This window comes from Pseudomyrmex gracilis, unplaced genomic scaffold, assembly GCF_002006095.1.
Source record: "Pseudomyrmex gracilis isolate BER0280 unplaced genomic scaffold, ASM200609v1 scaffold_61, whole genome shotgun sequence".
Taxonomy (NCBI): Eukaryota; Metazoa; Arthropoda; class Insecta; order Hymenoptera; family Formicidae; genus Pseudomyrmex; species Pseudomyrmex gracilis.
Window position 1 is genome coordinate 166449 of NW_018020645.1, and position 20210 is coordinate 186658.

At 39.0% G+C, this 20210-nt stretch overlaps 1 protein-coding gene and 1 long non-coding RNA gene across 3 annotated transcripts; one reads left to right on the forward strand and one right to left on the reverse strand.

Annotated features, from left to right (window-relative positions):
• The first annotated feature begins 20 nt into the window (after nucleotides 1-20).
• On the forward strand, nucleotides 21-5458 carry LOC109854226. Of its 2 annotated transcripts, XR_002250199.1 has the most exons (6): nucleotides 21-93; nucleotides 602-766; nucleotides 1124-1287; nucleotides 3749-4010; nucleotides 4222-4365; nucleotides 4827-5458. It is a non-coding gene; the product is annotated as an uncharacterized LOC109854226 (long non-coding RNA). The 2 variants fall into 2 exon arrangements; XR_002250198.1 differs by having other exon boundaries at nucleotides 66-766.
• A 7732-nt stretch (nucleotides 5459-13190) lies between these two features.
• On the reverse strand, nucleotides 13191-15641 carry LOC109854219 (cuticle protein 19-like). Its single transcript, XM_020427100.1, has 3 exons — nucleotides 15563-15641; nucleotides 15104-15350; nucleotides 13191-13353 (listed from the first exon to the last, which is right to left on the reverse strand). The coding sequence occupies exons 1-3, from the start codon at nucleotides 15572-15574 to the stop codon at nucleotides 13196-13198; spliced, it is 417 nt and encodes a 138-aa protein (XP_020282689.1). The 5' UTR covers nucleotides 15575-15641; the 3' UTR covers nucleotides 13191-13195.
• Between the last annotated feature and the right edge of the window lie 4569 nt (nucleotides 15642-20210).

Genomic DNA, 20210 nt, shown 5'->3' on the forward strand with positions numbered 1-20210 from the left:
GCTGTCACTTAATGTTGTTGTTCGTACGCGCGGTGTTTCGGCAGTAGTGCTCTATAATCAAAAAATTGAGAAAACAAAATATATAACAAACAGGTACGCAAAGTTTCGAGAGACGGTGAAATTTGAGAGACAGTGAAAAAGTATTTAATGGCGGCTAATAAACGTATGCGCGAGAAAAAGAATTTCAGATAGCTAATTAGTCAACCACTTCGGTCGAGTTTGAATCGAGATTCGCACGACTGATTTAGAATTCCCAACGCGTATATGCAAGAAGGCGTTAATCCCTTAAGCAGTGATAACACAACGGAACTTTATAATCCAGTTTCGAACGCGTGTTCTCTCGAGCGCGACCCTCCGCTTCTGTTCGCCCTCTTCCACCGGTTTCGCTTCTATGGTCTCATCATGAAGCTCGTTTATTCTTATGTTTACATTAAATGCGATCAAATCAAGGAGAACAAGTAAGACAAAAAAATTCCCTTAACAAATACTGAAAATTTAACAAGCATAAAAATTGGCATTTGGTTACATCCGCGAAACATCATTACGTGGCGAAAACAGATATATTTTTTTTTTAATAATAAATCACGGATTTCTTTTCCAGATGGAGTCGGTTACCATTTCGAGAAAGCGGCAGGGAATTAATTAAAGAGAAGAAAGTTAAATCTTCCCGCCGAGAGTATTTAAACGGTCGCTTGTCGTCCGAGCTTTCAAGTTACGAGGAAAAGAGGATGGTAGAGGAGGAGAAAAAGAAGGGATGAAGAGCCTCGTAAGTATTACAAACGAGATGAGAGATGAGGATGCAAAGCATTCCATTATACCAACTCGACTTCTCTCGTCCGAGTGAAACCGCGATATCGTAATCAAGAATCAAAGGTTTGTAATACGAAATTAAATGCATTTTTTGCCTTACGGATATACATAGCTCTCGTCTCAAAGCAAATTGCGCTGCACTCCGCGCTCCTTCTCTGATGAGAGAAGATTAATATTTTGATATCTTTAATTACGGAATCTACAGTACACGTTATGTACGGGAAAAAAAAACGACGGCAATGCGGATGTAACACGATTTGAATTCGCGCACAAAAAAATCTATCTTGAAATAACAAGGTGTTTGTTTTTACAGATTTGATTCGACGCGATTATTATTATTATACTCATCTATTTATTGGCAAAAAAAAAGACCGGTAGTATTATTTGCTGGAGATAAAATGGATCATATTTTATCAGTGCGCTTACACTCTCGAGTCGTGTTTCCCGTACGCATTACATTTTGCCGAGATATGACAGGTATCACAGCTCACAGTTCGATAAACACTGGTATATTTTTGATCACTGTGTTATCGGAATATATAACGGGACTTTGCATTTTTTTTTTTTTAGCGAATATTAACTGCAAGTTATCACAAAATGTTTATTTTGTTATATATATATATATATGTATAATGTGGATGTGTTATTGTGAAAGATATAGAAGCTAAAGAGTGAGAAAATCGATAGGATTGGCGTCGAATAAAATGTAAAAAACTTTAAAAAAAAATCACAATCAAGTTAACAAAACAAAATTCTTTGCACGCAGCAAATAAATATTCACGATCTCTGTCTCGGATAAAAAGACATTTTTACGCTCACAGATAGAAAACAAAATAATTTACGCAAATTGGCAAAAAATGCACATGTACACTAATTTACGTGCTTTAGTGTAACTAATTGCCGGCGCTTAAAATTCGCGTTAAGTTGAGTTGGCAGAGAGGTCGGGGGTTGTGCTCCCGTGTCAGACAGGGAATCGAGTGGCACCGTCGACTTGTTTTTCGATCCTCATTAAAACTTTTGCCGACAACGTCGCCCTTCCGGAGGAAACGGCTTATTGTTTAACTTTTGGCTCGTTATCATTATTTGACCCGAAAATGTAATATCGGGGCCACATGAGCGGGTTAATCGCGCGACACACAAACGTCGCGCACTTACCGCACCGCGACTTTGCGCCACGCCTGCCGCTGAACTTTACGATCCGGCGCGAGAGAGACTTATGCAGTTCTCAATGAGTACGTGAGAACTTCTATCTTAAACACACTCGGCGCCGAAGATCTTAGGCGAAATAACTTCAAGTTCCAATTGCGAATACGTTTCGGAAATTGTTAGTCTCACTTGATACCGTCTGGCAATTAATTAAAATTCAGTCGGTTCTAAATGAATTTCATTTAAGTGGCGCGATGAACTATCGCGCACTGAGAAATTTTTCAACACAACGCAAGTGTTTTACGATTACCGAGAGAATACACGTGTGTTTTCTATATATATAGAATAAAATAGTTGCTGCTACCAAATACAAAAATAGATATGTATATACAAATATTCGTATGTGTCGGATTTAATGTTGTGATTATCATGCATAACGTTATACGTATACACACGTACGCACGTAACCTAATTTTACAGTTATGTGGAGAACGTCAGAGTTTAACGAACACGCGCATACTCACAGTCGCTTGCCCGTAGCATTGGCAATAAAGGGTACAGGAGAGCAGCTGCAACAACAGCAGACACCGCGGAAACATTTTCCTTGTCAACGCTGCAAATGACGGACGAGTATGACGCGTTTTTACCTGCGTGAGCATTATCTATACTAGTATAGCTGGGTCATGGCGGCGATAACCCGCGCGATTGACGGATTGTCATTGTTCGTCGGCCTTTATCGCTTGTATTACAATCCCGTAAGCTTTATCTTATCTACCGCGTTGAACACGCAGAGCAACTGTGCGCGGCTCAAGCACACGCGCAAAATACAGTAGTGGGTTTACATTTTCGAGAGCCTGAAACTAACAAGTTTTCTTCAAACGCAATACCGTAGTTGTTGTGTTGCGTGATAAATTCTTTAATTCTATCTTTATTTTATTGTTGATTTTTCAAATTAATATTAACTGATGTAATTAATTATAGAGATTATAAAGCTTTCGATCGAGAAAAAGAAATTTATAAACCTTCTATTATTGATTTCCGATATACTTATAATAAATTTTAGTTATTGTCTTTTTTCTCGTAAAAGTTGACGGCTTTTTAGAGATAACTTGAAAATTTTCGATTATCGATAAAAATAGAGAGCCGAAAAATACTTTTCTCGAATCCCTGGAAACGGGGCACTCCCAATTTCCGAGACGTTATAGATGCGAAGGTCGTGAATTCGGTGAAAGAAAAATTACGTACACGGTTCTCGCATCAGGCAAATAATAAGAGCGCGAGCGCGCTAATTTTACCTAGGAAAACAGGTTTCCTCGCAATTTGAACGAAAATCGTAGAAAAAGCAGATAGTTTTTAGGGATGCAGTTTTATATAGATCTTTTTCTTTTTTCTTAAATCTCTTTTTTATATATGTATATAGATATTATGCAATTTATTTTAAATTTCATATTTAATTTTATATAAAATGTTATATCTAAAAGTATCTTGTTGTACTTTGTTGTATACTTATCTTAAATTGTTGATTTCACACACACCGTTCGAGTTTTTCGCAGATGCAATATATCAGATTAGGTTTTAATCGGTGCTCATTCAAACGACGATTATCCGCTGAATATCGATTCGCTATCGACATAGCGCAAGCCTCTTTAGCTTTTGTAATCAATGCAACGTTATATGTGTACTGCATGTCCCGCATCCTCGCCGCACCGCTAAGAGACGACGTTACTGACACATGGTTTAGAGTTAACCTAGTTCAACTAAATTTTCTTTCCTCCATATATTCATGTTACAGAAAGCACTATACCCAGAAAGGGACAATAATTCGGTAACTGGAACCTTGCTGACCGAGATTGTCGGTGTAACCGCGCCTAACGGTGTGTTCTTCAAGGTATCGTGCGCGGTTGATCGTATTAAGGGATGTTATGTGGGATGTAGCGTGTGAGCACACTCACGCGCGGAGCAAGTGTTTTAACATAAAATATGACTGTGACTAGTAAACAATTTCTCCGTTTAAAGAAAACAGCTGAGTAAGAGCACATATGAAATAGAGAAAGGTAGGTAGAAAATTGTAAAGAGAGAAAACAAATTAAGATTTTGTTTTATCACATTACGATTTATTGAATTTGTTTCTAAGCACACACATACGTATTTGTTCTAGGCATACGTATTTATTTATTAGAATTGTGATGACGTTTTTTTTTCGACTTCTTTGCAGCAATTTTTATACTATACCACATGAAATATAGCATTACGTATTTTATACAGGCAATACAATGGGAAAGAAACCGAGAAGCAACGTGCGTTCACATATAAGTTATTGGTTTACGAGAAAAGGAAAATAAAGACAATATATATACCAGGAGAACTATTTCCCTATGGATCGCGTGCCGCCGGAAGGCATTTGCACAGGTGAAAATTAAATTAAGATTTACGGAGATCCGAGCACTAGAATTTTCTTTTCTTTTATTTTATTATTTTTTTTTTTTTTTTGTTTTTTTTTTTCTTTCTTCCCGCGAGATATCTCGCTGGAAGGTATTATTATTTTGTAGAAAGATCGGTGCGCCATTGTTCTGAAATAGGATCGTAAAGAGAGAAAGACAGAAAAAGAGATAAGCATAGAGATATGTATATTTTTTAAGATAAAGATATCATGTACGTTTGTTTTGATTTAATTCAGAAAATCAAGGAAAAATGGAGAAACAGCACTTTTTGTTTTTGAAAAGGATTTAATATCGAAATAAAAAAATTACTTTGTCTGTTTTTTTTTTGTTTTTGAAACGACGAATTCCCTGCGTGTGGAAGTGGACGAAATTCTGAAGAAACCGTCGAGAGAAAAAGCGTCAAATGGATTAATTCGTTGATTATTCCAGAAGCGACAAGACAGACGCGGTAACAAGGCAATGGCTCGACGTTAAATTGCAGGTGATGTGCGAAACAAGACAGCCAAGCTCTTGAATGTCAAAGTGCTGACATTCATTGAGCGCTTCAAATTTCCGTTTCTTCCTTTGAGCGCATCACAATCGCGCGCAGTATCGAGAATAAAAAGAAAAGAAAAAAAAAAAAAAGGAATCCCCGTGCCGGAAACAAAAACGGCAGGTAGAGATGCACACCCGGATTCTTGTTTCCACCGGCTTTTCCAACCGGCCGCTCTTTCCGTTCTCTTTTATGTTTCTTTCTATTTTTATTATTTTTTTTTTTTCGCGATCATTTGACGACTGGACTACGGCCTCTTTCGATCGTTAAAAAACCGTACCGTGTTCCGGATACGGACGCGATATGCCTATGCGATTTTTATTGTGTCCGATATCGCGGAGAGACCGACCAATGCGGGGATCGAAGCTGCAATTCGAAACGCAGTCACGCGTTTCATTGAAAACGTTCTTGCGTGAAGTGCACAATATGCGAAATGTACAATCGAATATGTCAGAATTAGAGGCGTGTATAGCGCGCATTATAGCTTGCAGAGATTTCAAACAACAGAATTTACTATCGAGTTTCTATCCTACAATACTTGCGTTTTCTGCTGTGTTGCGTAACAAAAAAAAAAAAAAAATAAAAAAAAAAAGAAAACAATGAAAAAAAAAAATAAAAAAAAAAAAAAAAAAAAACAAAACCGTTTCGGCTTTAATTGTTTGTTAATAAATAAACAATAAATAAACAATAGTCCGAAATAACTTTTTTTGTCAATGTTAATAACAACGGCGCGATGTAATAAATTGATCAGTCCGCTTTACAAACGAACGTTACGACTTTACTGCGTCAGTCACATTTCAATTGCAACCGCGTGTAATCAATGCGGCAAATTTCTCGAATAATTCGCTAATATTTCGAATAATTCGTGCCGGCCGACACGAATGCGAAATCAATAATTGCTTTAATCGCGGCGCCGAACGGAATGCAATACTCTGCCGTTGCGCCCGTATTCCAAATGGAAGAGCATTTTTAAAGGGAAGCAAGCACTATCACGATCCTAACTCAAATGAACGGATTTGCAAGTTTAAATAGCCTCCGGGACAGTTTAAGGCGCTTTAGGAATTAAAATCTATCCGGAAAGTGGCTTTAAAATTCTAAGTCCGTGTTTTTGAAGCTGTTCAGATCTTCGCTTAATGCACAGTATCCTATATACATTGCCCACGCGACTTTGTATTATGTATTACACACAATATCGCAGATTCACGCGCGATATCCGTTCCGATGCACTTTGTTCGCGTGTGCTCGTAATGATGCAAAAAACAAAATTCTTTTGAACCGTGTACACGGGAAGAATAAATAATTTCCATCAGATTATTACTTTTTATTTGATGTTTGTTCGACTAAAAAAAAAAAAAAAAAAAAAAATTGCACGATAAAATTTGCACGATAAAATTGTCTCTCGAACGAATACGTACGAATCGAATTATAACGTTATTTCCAAGCTCAATGAATTTTTATCGCTTATATTCTTCGTCGGCGCGCTAACGGTTCAAATGTCAAAAGAAATAAAACAACAGCTATAATTTTCTTATATTCAAATAGATTTCTCGCGTTACGTTATTTTTTAAGTTGGTCTTTTATTTCACGTTCAAGAGTCATCCCGCAGATAAAATAAGGCGAATAAGAGACGGGACAAATTTCAGCTGCGCTCCCGACGAGAGCAAAAGCTCGCACGACGAGGACAAATCGAGAAGTCTGCTTCCGTAACGTTGCGAGATCTTAACGCCGAAAAGTAACAAAACGTCAGGTTTCATGATACTATTGTTCAAGAAAAGAGAGCAGTATACTTAGAGTGAGATTATCTTCCAGCGTGCTCTAAGAAAAATTTTTTGAAATTACGTCACATCTTATATCTTACAAAATTCTGAACACAGTGTGTTCTTTTTTCTCATCAATAAAAAAAACTAGTAATTCTTTTAGCTGCGAGAGAGCGATTAATTTTTTTTTTTGTCGACGCGATGCAATCAGAAAATTTATAGAAATTCGTTAATTCTCAGCACATTCCACTTCGTCGACATTTCGTTTCCGCTCGACCAGATTCTCCTCCGCTAGAAGATCTTCAGTGTGTCTCTCCACGCCGACTTTTCTCTCTTCGACTATCTCCGTGAGAAAATGAGCGACGGTTCATTCGAGAGTGCGGTCGAGAGGACGCCCAGTTTTCCATTGGCCTGCGAATCGAACACGGACGATCGCGGGGGCTTGGCGATCCTCTCAGACGCAGGATATTAAAGGCAGATTAAGATCTTCGACTTCCGGTTCCGCCATCCATCGAATAATCGTCGTCACTGTCGTACAGAATCTTTTAATGCACCGGAACGTCTGCTTTAAACGGAAGCTGTCATGCTGCAAGATGGATGTAACGCGCTGAAGCGTTTGTGTCAAATTTCGTGAAGATTATTAAGACTTGACGAAGTTATATTCCCACATAAAGTGTCTCATTCGCGCGACAGACTACCGCGTCGTATTTTTAAGTACCAATGTTTTTTTTCTTGTTTTCCAATAAAATTCAAAAGTGAAATATTTTTCCAAGAATACAATATCGAATTTTATTCATTCCGAGATAAAAAGTAAGAGATAATGGAAAGTAAAAGACGAATTTTTTGGTAAATCCTAGCGGAGTTTATCAGCACGACGCGTTCAGCATGCGGAGAATATATACAGCAAACAAAAACGATAAAATGTAAATTTCGCGCAAAAAACCGGCGTCGTCAGACGTAAATAATTTTAATTGTCGGTTTTATACATCGATGCGTTTTAAATGTTTATTTGAAGCGCCGAGTTTTACACGTGTATCTAATGCCGAACTAAAAATCTTGTGGAGATGTAAATATGTGTACGTATTTTCAACCATCAGCAAGCTCGTAGTTGCGCAAACTTATTATTGAAGTTATTTATGATTGAAAATATTTATATCTTTATAAGTTTTTTTTTTAGTTTATTACTACATTTTTAAGTTTGATAATAGATGTTTTTTTAGATCGCTGTTTGTTTACGCCGTTTATACAACTTGTTATGATAAACAGAAAATTCCAGTCTAATATTGATAAAACTTTGTTCTACTACATTATTATTAATATTTGTCGCATTGTTTGTGATATTTTCCTGAAAAATACAATAATCTCGTCGGTTTTACAAATGTTCTGTAACCATTTGACTTAATTTTTCACGTCATTTAGCGCCGGTAATTATTAAACGGCGAGTGGTTTATTATTTTTTGCGATTTAAAAAGCGCGCAGGATGTAACTTAAAATACGGCCAGTTCCTGCTAGCCAGTTTACGAACTTTAATTTAATGTGTACAGTTTTCATTCGTTTTAACAAACATTAAAACGCCGAAAACTTTTAATTGCTTTCTGAGAAGGAAAGGTTCGGGCCAGGCCAGCTGCCAGGTAAACATAAGACAAAGTATTCTGTAATTAGGAGTTTTACGAGACTGGCAAATCGCGAGCGCGTACGAAAATAAAGACTGCATAATGGAATGCCAAATTATGATTAATTTGTGCGACGCGATAAACATTTGAAAACAAATAAAATTTTAAAAATGTATTTGCAGGATAAAGAAGATGCAAATAAAAAAAAAAAAAAATTGAAAGAAAGAATCTTTAATGCAAGTTAACAGCGAAGGAACAAATTACTGAAATCGCGAAGAAAATTGCAATTATTTCGATTGTTATATTTATCCATAAAGTCTTCAAGTCAACAAGAATTGTTTTTGAGAAAAAAAACAAGACAGGAAGCAGGAGGATCGAGCCAAAAAAAAATTGGTGAGGGCAGTGTCCCTTTTATGGTAGCATTAGAGGAAAAATCAACGTCTATGTTGGCACGCCTGGCCTTCTTCGCGGCGATTTGTTTCACTTTGCGGACGGGCTCCCACTCTCGTTCTACTTTCGACTCTCTTTCGGTCTTCGTTTAATCTTCCCGAGTCAAGTCGGATCCCACCATTAGTTCGCGTAGTCCGTGTACTTTTCTTTCGGATCCGTATTTTGCCCAGGCGACCCCCGATACGGAGTTTCGAGAGAGACTGAAGGGATAAACGATCGTCGAGAAGTTTCTTATGAGGAACGATGAAAGTATTCTGCGTAACACCTGAACCTTCGTTGTTCTCTTTATTGAAGCCGTAATCGTTCGGACAATTTCGAGACAAACAAACAAACAAACAAAACAAACTCGTGTAATCCACAAATGTGCGGATCATCGCGTCAAAATTAATGATCGGAATTTCACTTCGCGCGTAAACTTCCGAAAGCGAAAATGAAATTCAAATGATTGTTTTTAAAAGCTACGCACTCGCAACTGCGCGAACACGGCAGATTTATAAGTATACATTTCGACGAGTTTCGTACAACGATGTTTACGCGTGTATATTTACGCGACCCGGCGTGATTGATCGTCAAAAAGAAGCGGAGCGCCTGTGTGCGCGTACACATGTACCAGTCCGGTGCGTAAACAATTTCGAACAAACAATTCTTGCAATCCACGAGTAATTTTCGAAAGTGGAGTTTCTTCCTGTTCTCGTACTGTATTTTCTTTGCGTAAACGTCATCGCGAAGCGACTAATCACATCGGAGTAAAATGCTCGTCCCCGCGCATTAATGTTCCAAAACGTACCGTAAATAACGTTCAAAAGAGAAATAAAGAATAAGTTATAGCCGAAAATAAACGTATTTTACGCAAACTCGGGAAAGGATTTATGGAATAACAGGAGCCGTTTGACGTGAATTAAATATCAAAGGATTTCGCTTGATGCTCGCTTTTATAAGAAATTTTTTCATGGCATTTGCTGCGAGAATGCCATCGTTGGATAATAGATCCAAAAGAGAGAACGTAAACCACGAGAGTTTTTTCTTCCGACAATGCAAAAGCCGGTTAGAATAACATTTGAAATACCTGAATACTTTGCGCGCAACGTTTTCTCGAAGCGCAGCGCACCGAAAACTTTAAACAAAGATTTATCTTCCGCAATCGGTCAGGCTCGAAGCGAAAAAGGACACGAAGAACGTGGTTGTGCAGAAGTTTCGGCGCGCCGGAACTTTCCCGTTTGCACGGAAATTTTGTTTTCTAACGCAATTTGCGATTATATCATTCGAGAAGAGTTTGCAACTTTTTGCGTTACGCGTTCCTTACGTAGCGCGATTGCGATCCGTCTGGAAAAAGATGTCAATTTGTGACACATACCGGAGACGCATCTTAGCGCAACCGATAATTTCACAGCCAATTGGTGAAGAACGTTATCCGGGGCACCTTATGTAAGTCGGCGACACCTTATTTGTTTTCCGTCAAAACGTCGAAGTCACAAGCAAGGTTTCTTTTCCACGAAACCAATTCGACGGATGATTGAATATTTTGCAAATAACTGACGCAAGAGCGTCTCTCGTTTCCGAAATCGGATTTAATTGTTTGTTGGTTTTAATAGCGAATATTGTCATAACAATCTGTTGTGTTTTTAACGTTTCTTTGTGAGTCATTACTAAGTACGAATTATGCACCAATAAAATCTATCGCTTTAAAACTATTTGTCGCATTTGTCACTTTACAACGAAACGGTCTTTTGTTTTACTCACGCATTTTTCTGTTCTGCACGAGATCATTGTGTGTGTTATACATTGTGTGCAAAACAAAAAACCGCATTGAATGTAAGATAAAACACTCGGTGATTGGCACTTTAAATCCAATACTTGACATTTTAAAGACCTATCAATTGTTTTCAAGCGTGCAAACTAAAAAAGTCTAAAATAACGTTGCCATAAAAAATCCTACTCTATAATGTTTACAATAATTTATTATAATGTTAGATAAAAAAAGTAGAGCCGTAGACAAAAATGTTAACAAAAATAGGAAAAACTAATAAGTGCCAATCGTTGAATGGACGTGTATTAAAGATTCGGTTATATATAGGCTACAACGCGAAAAGATAAAAGCGGCGATGAGACAAAATTTTGTTATCGGAGAAAATTTTTTTACCCAGCTGTAAAACTGTGTAAGATCTAATCGATAACGTTTTTTAAACAAATAATATTCAAAGTAATTAATAAGTAATGAAAATAATAGCACGTAGGAAGTTTTGGTTTTAAATTGTTAATTGTTTTCCGAAAATGTTTATTTATTTATCAGGCATATGTTTATTATACATCATCTTCGCGCTACTGCTCGAAAATAATTCACGATATTTTATGCCAGTTTTATCTCACATATTAAAACGAGCTTTGAATATTTTGTTTTATACATTAACAGAGCCAAAGCCAGTCTTTAAACTTTTCTCCGATAAAATGCCGTTTTCGTTATATGTGTGTTCTGTTTTGTTTTTTTTTACAATAACAGCAATGTTTTTAATTTGCATGTCTTGTACAAAAACTCCGGGAGAAAAATCATAAAAAGCATAAAAGAAGTTACTTCGTAAAAAATAGTCGTGACGCTTCAAACGCAAACTTTTGAATTTTCGCAATTCAACAATCAAATGAAGACACACTTATAAATAATGATGTATGCACCAATATAATCGTGAATATAAATTCAACTTTCTAAAGAGGCAGAAAGGTATATTTTTTTTTCGCGACAAACAAAGTTTTTATATTTACACACACACACATTATGTGTTGAAGTTTACAAATAACAAAATCTACCAACAGCAAACACAAGCAAATGTACACATTGTTTTGCGATGGTTCTCGATTAAATTTAAATTAAACAACAGTATATTTTTCCGCGAGTTTAAAGTTGAACATCCTCGTTTTAATTTATCACAAAAAACTGTCACGCCTTTATTATCCGATGATCGGCGAAGCGTAAAAGGTTAATGATAGATGAAAATAGCGTGTTACGCCACACACGTTTTTCAGAAACGAAATTAGTGCACGATGGCGTGTGCATGGCGGATGCAGACTGTTGTATCGACATGCAATTTAAGCTTGTTTCATTCACTAAACCGGAATTCGATTTATGATGTTTAACGGGATATATATACTCGTTAATTAACGGAATATACTCCCCCGTACGGCAAGTGTTGCCATTTTCTATGATATTGCTTGTGTTATACGAAAAGTGTGTTATCAGGTGTTTACCACACGACTCTTCCCAGTCGCCCTCCCAGCGCTGATTTATCGTTCGACCGTGTGTCGAATGTAAATTACATATAGACACGTCCAGAATGGAATATCGACATGTGTGCGGATCTTTATTGTATTCCGGGAAGACATGTTTCGTGAACTCTACACGCGTTTTATATATGTTTATAGGAAAGACATCGCGTTATTGCGAATACATATCATATCGTACGTACTATTTTGTAAGATATGATTCTGCGCACACTTTTGAGTAGAATAGAAGTTAGTTTTTGAGAACGCCGGCTGGAAAACGTTCGCGCGGCGCGATCCAATTAGACTTGTTAATTGACAATCGTCGCCGGTGCTGAAAAACGTCGTGTCGTCTGAAATTCCAATGACATTCGGTTCCGCGATATCGGTTTTCAATTGTAGATACGAATTTCTGGGATCCCCCCGACTTCTCGCGGTGGAACGACGGGATGTAATTTGGAGCAAACAATATCCGGCCTATATGTAACAAATTGAAATTTCGAATATTACGTCTATTTACCGAATGCCTGTCGCGAATTGCCTCTCACTGCGGCACGCGGCAATCATTTGCTAGTGCCATTCGAATTATATATGTATGAAAGACTGAGAGCAGCAAACATAAATGCACCTCGAAGTGTAGTCTGTTTCCGTTCCGCTTTTGTAGGAGCAATAAGTCGAAACGGATTTTGACAGAGGTTTGTGTAATCGACAGAAATTTAATATATGTTTTTGTATTTTTTTTTTTTATTATCGAAAAAATGTTGAAAGTGTATAACAAAAGTAGAAGACGCAAAAATATTATTTCCACTCTTTCCTAAACTCTAAAAATGTGTTCGTCGGAAACGGGACTAATAACAATTCAATGTCGGCAATTCAATTATATTAATCGAGACTGAGAAGTTTCTCAGAAGAAATACTCATTTCGATTGACCAACTTGCTTGAGCTTTCGCAACAGCTTTAAAATCCATTTCGCAATATTGAGTGGCTTTTCACGATAATAAACTTTAAAACTAGTTGTAAAATACCAGATAAACGACTTTGCGGAAAAAAAAATAAATAAATGACAAGATGTGACGACACAACTGTTTCTTTTTCTTTTTTTCTTTTTTTTTTTTTTAACAAATACAACAACATCAATGACAATAAGATGTAAAATAACGAAGTCTTTGGCAAAACGTGATGTCCAGCCGCGTAGACTAATGATAATCGTGATGATGATGAGCGTTCTCCTGATGATCGTTTCGACGGCTATTGTGCACCTCGGCGTGAAATCCGTCCTTGCCAGCGCGATACTTCACTATTCTGATATTGCCGTCTGGTTCCTTCACGGTATATTCACCGAACACTTCTGTGCCTGCAAAACGTCAACGTGCGAGTTATTTGTCTTGTGCCGCCCAAGCTGGCACATTTGGACACGCGTTATCATTCTTTTTTATGGAGACAAATTGAGATCTTTAGACGAGTGCGACAGAATACAAAATACTTTTTCTTTTTATTTTGTACTTTTTTTTATTTTTGCAAAACTCCATTCTGAAAGTGATCCTTTATTTATATCCCATTCAAAAAATCACGTATATTTTATTTAGGCTCTTTTAGTTTAACACAACACAAAATACATTCGATCCAAATTGTATTTAAATATATAGAAAATTAACTCTCATATACTAAGTATTAAAAAGATAGTATAATTACTTAAAATTAATTCGTTCAGTACGTATCTGTGGTCGCAAGAAAAAGCGCCGCATGTCACAATTGCAAAAATTCAAGTTTTTGCCACAGTTGAGTTGCAAAAATAAGATTTACATATCTATAAAGAAAAAAAATGCAAGAAAACACATCTTAAATGATGATAAAAAAAAAATTATGCAAAACAACTTAAGTCCAATACTTGATTTGCATGTTTAAAACTTTAAACATCAATATCTCGAAAGTGATGATATGCGCCAAGAACATGCGGCGTTTTTCCTTGCGACCACAGATATAATAATAAATCGCGACTTTTTACATATATCATCTACTTCATCTTTTGCATCAAGTGTCTCTCACTCTTGGTTTCTTAAGAGAATATAAATCTTTCGTTAGCACGTACATAAAAAGTTGCACGTGTTTTATTGTGATACGCGATAAAATCTCGATCTTAACTTAAAAACAACGTTACGGAAATTTGAGGGAATTATCCGTTATTTCAATTACTCTCGCGTGTTAGCTGATACATGTGTGTGTGTGTGTGTGTGTGTGCGCGCGCGCGAGATTACTGCGCTCGCAGTTTCTCAGAAGCCTTCCTATCAATAGTCGCTATCTGAGCTTTATATGGTTATAAACTTTTCAGCCTGTGCGCGTCCTTTGAAGGCGGGAATACTGAAGCGTACGTTTTTTTAGCAGCACTTTTATCGTTCCTAACTTTTCTCTCGGCTCGTTGCTACGAAATCTCTCGCTCCAGTTAAAACTTGACGACGTTCGATGATCTCGTTTTACATAGAAAAAGTCGCGCTTTGTAGAAATACCATTACGAAATTACGAAAAAAACCGGACCTCTGAAAATGAAATCTCTCTCTCTCTCTCTTTCTCTCTCTCTCTCTCTCTCTCTCACTCTGTCTTTCTGTTTTGGCATCATGAAAGAAGTTTTTCTATTTTATCTTATAATGCAACATTTCGAATTACTTTTACAAAATGTTAGTATTAAAATATTGCTCTATCAAAAATATTTTTTGTAATCTCTAAAATTTGTGTTTTTTTTATTTTTTACGTTTGTCAAATTATTTATGTAACAGTGCTGATTGTGTGATAAAACATACAGGCGATTCAAGCTAAAGAATTTGCTGCGCCACGAGTTTTCCATTGAGTATTCCACGAGCAACATTATAAAATAGCTCAAGCAAAGGTCACGTTGCCACTTTTATTCGCACAATCAGTCTGCCCTACGTTCACCTCGATACATTTGTCAGCTTTTTCACCCTCGAGGTACTACGAAGAGAGAAGAACATTGTGATTCCGCGTAAGTAGGCTATTCTTATTCTTGTCGCTTGCACTATGTACAAAACGACAAGAAGGATCTTTCTAAAAAGTGGAAGAGATTAATTCTCATTCAAACTACGCAGACTCACCATCTCTATACTCCTTTTGACCGTGATAATCGCCCGTATGATGGTCTTCAACCCCGTACGAAAAGGCATAATGGGGATGAGCCACGTAGTCAGCGTGATGGTGTCCGTGGTCGTCGTTCCAAGTGACTTCGTGCTCGTTGCCCATCACTGGTCCATGAAAATGCTGAAAAGAATGCGCGTGTCCCTCCGGGTTGGCATTCGTCAATAGTAAGGACGAAAGTATCAGCACTACCGATACCAGCACAAACTGCCAAGGAAATGTGTTGTGTGAATCTCGTTAATCAAATTCTCGTGTGAATGAAACGCGGTGATATAAAAAAAAAAATCCGAAAGTTTGAATACACACGACGGCGATACACATGATGTGCCAACACGCGAATTTGATATAAATATTATTATTTACAAAAAAAAAAAAACATTAGAGACATAATAATCATACATGTGGTATGGGGCACTCACATTAAAGATCATGACGCTAATTGGTGTCGTAAATTGTGGTTTGAGCAAACGCGAACGAACTTTTAATCGATCGATCTTTGTGACCCGCGATCGTTCGAAAAACTGCGCGATTCGCCCGGTGCTATTGTCCCTTTTATAAGTCCGCTTTTCAGGAGTTTCCCCTTTGCTTAATTCTTCTTTGGATCCATGCCCGAGAGTCCCCGGGCTTAAGCGCTCCCGTGGCCGTTGCAAAACACAATTATTCAACCGGTTTCTGGCCGGCGCAAAAAGCGCCGCGGTGCTCGCTCAAGCGCGCGTCAGCCAATCCCGTACTAATGGAGCCAGCTCGTTGCGAAAGAGAGTACGAAAAAATTGAACCGACGAACAACGCTCGTTTTCTTTTCGGTCTGCGACACGCGCTTATCGATCAGAGAATGATCGCGGATCGACGCCGTCATCGAGTGCCGTCACGCGCGACGACGACGCCGATCGCGAGATGCCGTGGGATTTTCTTTTAGCGCATCGAAAAAACATCATCTTTTACGGTCCATTTCTCTTAATGCGTCCTCCCTTATGCAAGTTCCCGCTCAGACATACCGAGAAATCGAATCGACGTTAGATGATGGTCAGCAGTATACAGTTACGTTCTGGGAGAAAGAAATCGCCAACGGCCATACGATCACTTTCGGATCGAAATCGGATGATCGGAGGAGCGTTTTTGTGTTTCGCTTCGACAAAACACATCCACTACTAATTTTCCACCACTATGTATCGATTACGAAAAAAACCATCCGGTTGCGATCCCGTGTCCCTTGTGTAACACGATAAACGTAACACATTCCGTAAATCGAACCTACTATCTAGCCAGCGGATCGGACGATTTTAACGAATTTCCTCGAATTTTCGCTGGAAAAATATCAGCGGATGAAACAGCAATATAGCGAAAAAATGTGCAGAACCGTTTGATACTACCGAGTGGTTCGTGCGCATATTAACGAAAAAATAGAAGACTCCATTCGTTCTCTCGTACTACCGGGCGGGGGAGGAGGGGCAAGACGAGGGGGGCAGTGTGAAACGGAAGGGTGGAAAGCGACAGAGAGGAGGAGGGGGAGGGAGGGGGAGGAACGAGAAAGGGGACAGAGACGACAAGAGGACGGATTCTGGCACACGATGTGCTGGAACGGCGGAAGTACCCGAAGAGGCGCTCAGGTTTTGAGTTATGACACTTTTTGAGTCGAGAAGTCGCATTGTGAATGGCGCATCCGGGTCCGGCGTAATATCCTAGCTCGATCTCAGAGTCGGGCGGCGATAAATCTGCCTTAAATAAGATTTGCCGGCGACACTCCGGCAAAATAAAAGGAGGAGCGCGGCAGTCGCGGATGACGAGGAACTGGTGGATGCTGTGCTGCACACAGGATGCCAGCTTGTTACGCTCTTCGACTTGAACGCGCTTGATGCGGCCTCCTGCGCTTGCCGCTTCATGCCATAGTTAATGAGTAGCCTGAAGTCTTTGTCCTAATTGCGAATAGCGCGCTACAAGCTGCAGCGCAGCAGCATCTTCGCCCTCAATTTCTTGTCTACCGTGATGATGACTCTCACTGTATCCCTCTCTCCTTCCCACCTCGTGCAAGAGAAATTGACGAGGCGCACCGACGTATCTTCATTTTTACATGAATCTTTACACTTCAAGTTTTATATGGTCGCTCATTTCAACAAATTACATATATACATACACACGTGCGCGTATAAGCTAACGTTCTTGTGTGCTTTCTTTCACAAAAACAAGATATTTATTTTATTTTTGTTAAATGTTACGACTGCATTAAACATAACTCGCCGTAATTTTGTGTATCAACAATGTAATTCGGAATTTCTGTGACATTTACGCGAGATCAATAGGGTCTTGTTTAATGGTCGTGATAATTGTCGTTTCATTTTGCGGACAATTATTGGCGTATCTTCGGTATACGGATGTCAGCCGCAGTCACGTGTGTGTTACCCGAACAAATTTTGTAATTTCGGCGCGCGCGCGGGCCATCACACGGGCCATCGAGACCACTCTATGAAATGCAATCCGTGTTTTCGTCTGTGTCCTGCGGGACAGGCTCTCACGACACGAGACAGTTCGCACGTGGAAGCGGGACAAATTGGCTGGCGCGTACGTTAGACGATAAATCACGATATTTCATTTTATTCTGTCCCTACTGTCTCTCTCTGGGGAATATCTATCGGTTGTATGTTCGTAATTTCAGACCCTCGTCTTTCCGTTTTCGACGCTGACAGCAAGTTCACTTTGAAATGCTTTTGCGATTTCTTCTCTCTCTCTCTCTCTCTCTCTTTCTCTTCACGTGATACTCGTTCAACGAACTATCCTTTTACCCTGTTCGCGATGCCCGATTTGAATTTTATAATGCCCTTTAATAAACCGCCTAGTGTTATCGACAGTATTATTAATGGGCGCTGCTGCGCTTGCTCGCCGCAGAATTTCGAGTACCAGGTACTAGTAGTATTTTAATGTTTTAATGACTGTACTCTATTTCCCTCTCTCTCTCTCTCTCTCGGAATCAAAATTCAATGAAGGCGAAATGGTACATTCGGTAGATTAATTCCGAAACGAATTGGCACTGTCATCACAGATCATATTAATGTAGAAATTTCGACACAATGATCAAATCTACAATTTAAATTACATATATTTTAAAAAGTATTTCAAACATAAAAGTAATAATTAGATTGCTTTTACAAAAATAAAAATTGTTTTAAAGAAATTGTACACATCTTACAAACGTATGACTTATATAATTTTTCTCCATTTTTTAAATCTTAAAAATAAACTCAACATTTTTTTTCTTTTTCCAAATTATTGACAATATATCTCAGAAGTTTAAACCATATCTTAATGCTCGTATTAAAAAAACGTCGCTGTGAGAAGTTGTCTTTGCTCAAGCAAGTTAATATCTTTGTCTAAACTGCTTGTCTAATCCGAACGCGTATCAAATGCACGCATATTCATTGAGGTTGGTAAACGACAAAGCGGAGATCGACGAATTCGTGTCGATGTCAGGCGGCGCAAAGTTGTTTCGAAGAGACTTCCCCCCGGTATAAATCCCGGAGATTAGCGTAGCGCTCATCGTCCGCATAACACGACGTCGGGATTCCTCCTTTTATCCGCGGTCGCGCACGCGCCGAAGGCATCGTAACTTTCCCACACGCCGGTGTAACTCCGCACAACCGAGTATCTCCCGGATAAATTCCAAGGAAATTGTTCCGCCCGGAGAAAGACGAATAGTTCTGTTTGTCTACGAATTTCGAATCCCTTTACCGGAGCAACTCTCTCTCTCTCTCTCTCTCTCTCTCTCTCTCTCTCTCTCTCTCTCTTTCTCTTTCTCTTCTCACACGTCATCGCCGTTGCTTCCTTCGTCGCGACCTCGAGAACGCATCTATTTATAGGTCAGAATCTCCAGCCCCAACATAGGACGGAAGACGCAACGTGATGCGGCCCAGGACAACTCCTTGACCTCTATTTACAGCTCGGAATAGCAAAACAGCTGAAGCATCCTTATGTGCGGCGGAGTTGCCGGTAGATATTCGCCGTGAAACTTTTCGCGTAATTGCGTGGAGGTATAGAAGAGCGCCCGAAGCAGAAGAGGGAAGCATCACGGAAATGCGGGTGGATGCTTGAAAACGCGAGAAGAGACGGGGTTAAATTCGATGGAAATATCACGAGAGACACTGCTACAATTGATAGAGCAGCCGCGCTTAAAATATTAAATCTTCGCGTTCAAATCGAAACTTTCGCGCTCAAAATTGTATTCGCGCGCTTTGCAATTAGAGATGTTCGTGTATTAACGTGACAGCTTTGCGTGTTTGCCTTAGTGTTTTGTTATTATTAATCAATCACGCGAAATGTCACCTTAAATCTAAGAAATTTGTTTTTATACACAACTATTAGTAAATTTCCATTCTCTCATTCTCTTAGCAAAATTGCGGAGCGTGTACGGTTAAATCCAAAAAGCTTGGAGGGGGGCCGAGTCAATATCATCACGAACTGCAACGCAATTCCAAGTTCTACGTTTGGGTTTTAGTGCAAATGGTAGGATAAGAATTAATTCTACGTAAAACGATAGAATCTCAATCTCAATTGGATTCGAAGATTTCTGTCTAACCTCGTCTTGACGCTATTTCCGTAAAGGAGATTCACCTCCTCGAGTAGTCTCGCAACGTCTGTAGCGAGACGCTTCCGCTAATGACCGAGAAGCATTTTCCGAGACCCCGCTAATTTTCCGAGTGTCTCGATTACGACACGGCCGGGGTCACGCCCGGGTCTGTTGGGGTTAATTGATTCTCACGCAACGACGAGACGTTGCAAAGTTAATGATGTTTAGGAAATATCCGTTGCGAATTACCATCCATTGTAAACAGTGCGATTTCACCGCTGCGATTTGATTAAAGGATTAATACCTGACGACAACGACCGGCGTTGATATCCCGACCCTTTGCTTTTCGAAAGTACCGTCTAAACCGCAACGGCCGTTATCTGATTCACATCGTCCCGCCTTAATTGCAGCTCGTTTGCCGCTCGCGTTATCTCCAAGTCTGTTTCTTATATTAATTACTTTCAGAAGAGAGAGAGAGTAACGCGCGCGCGCGCTCGCGCTCGCGCTCGCGC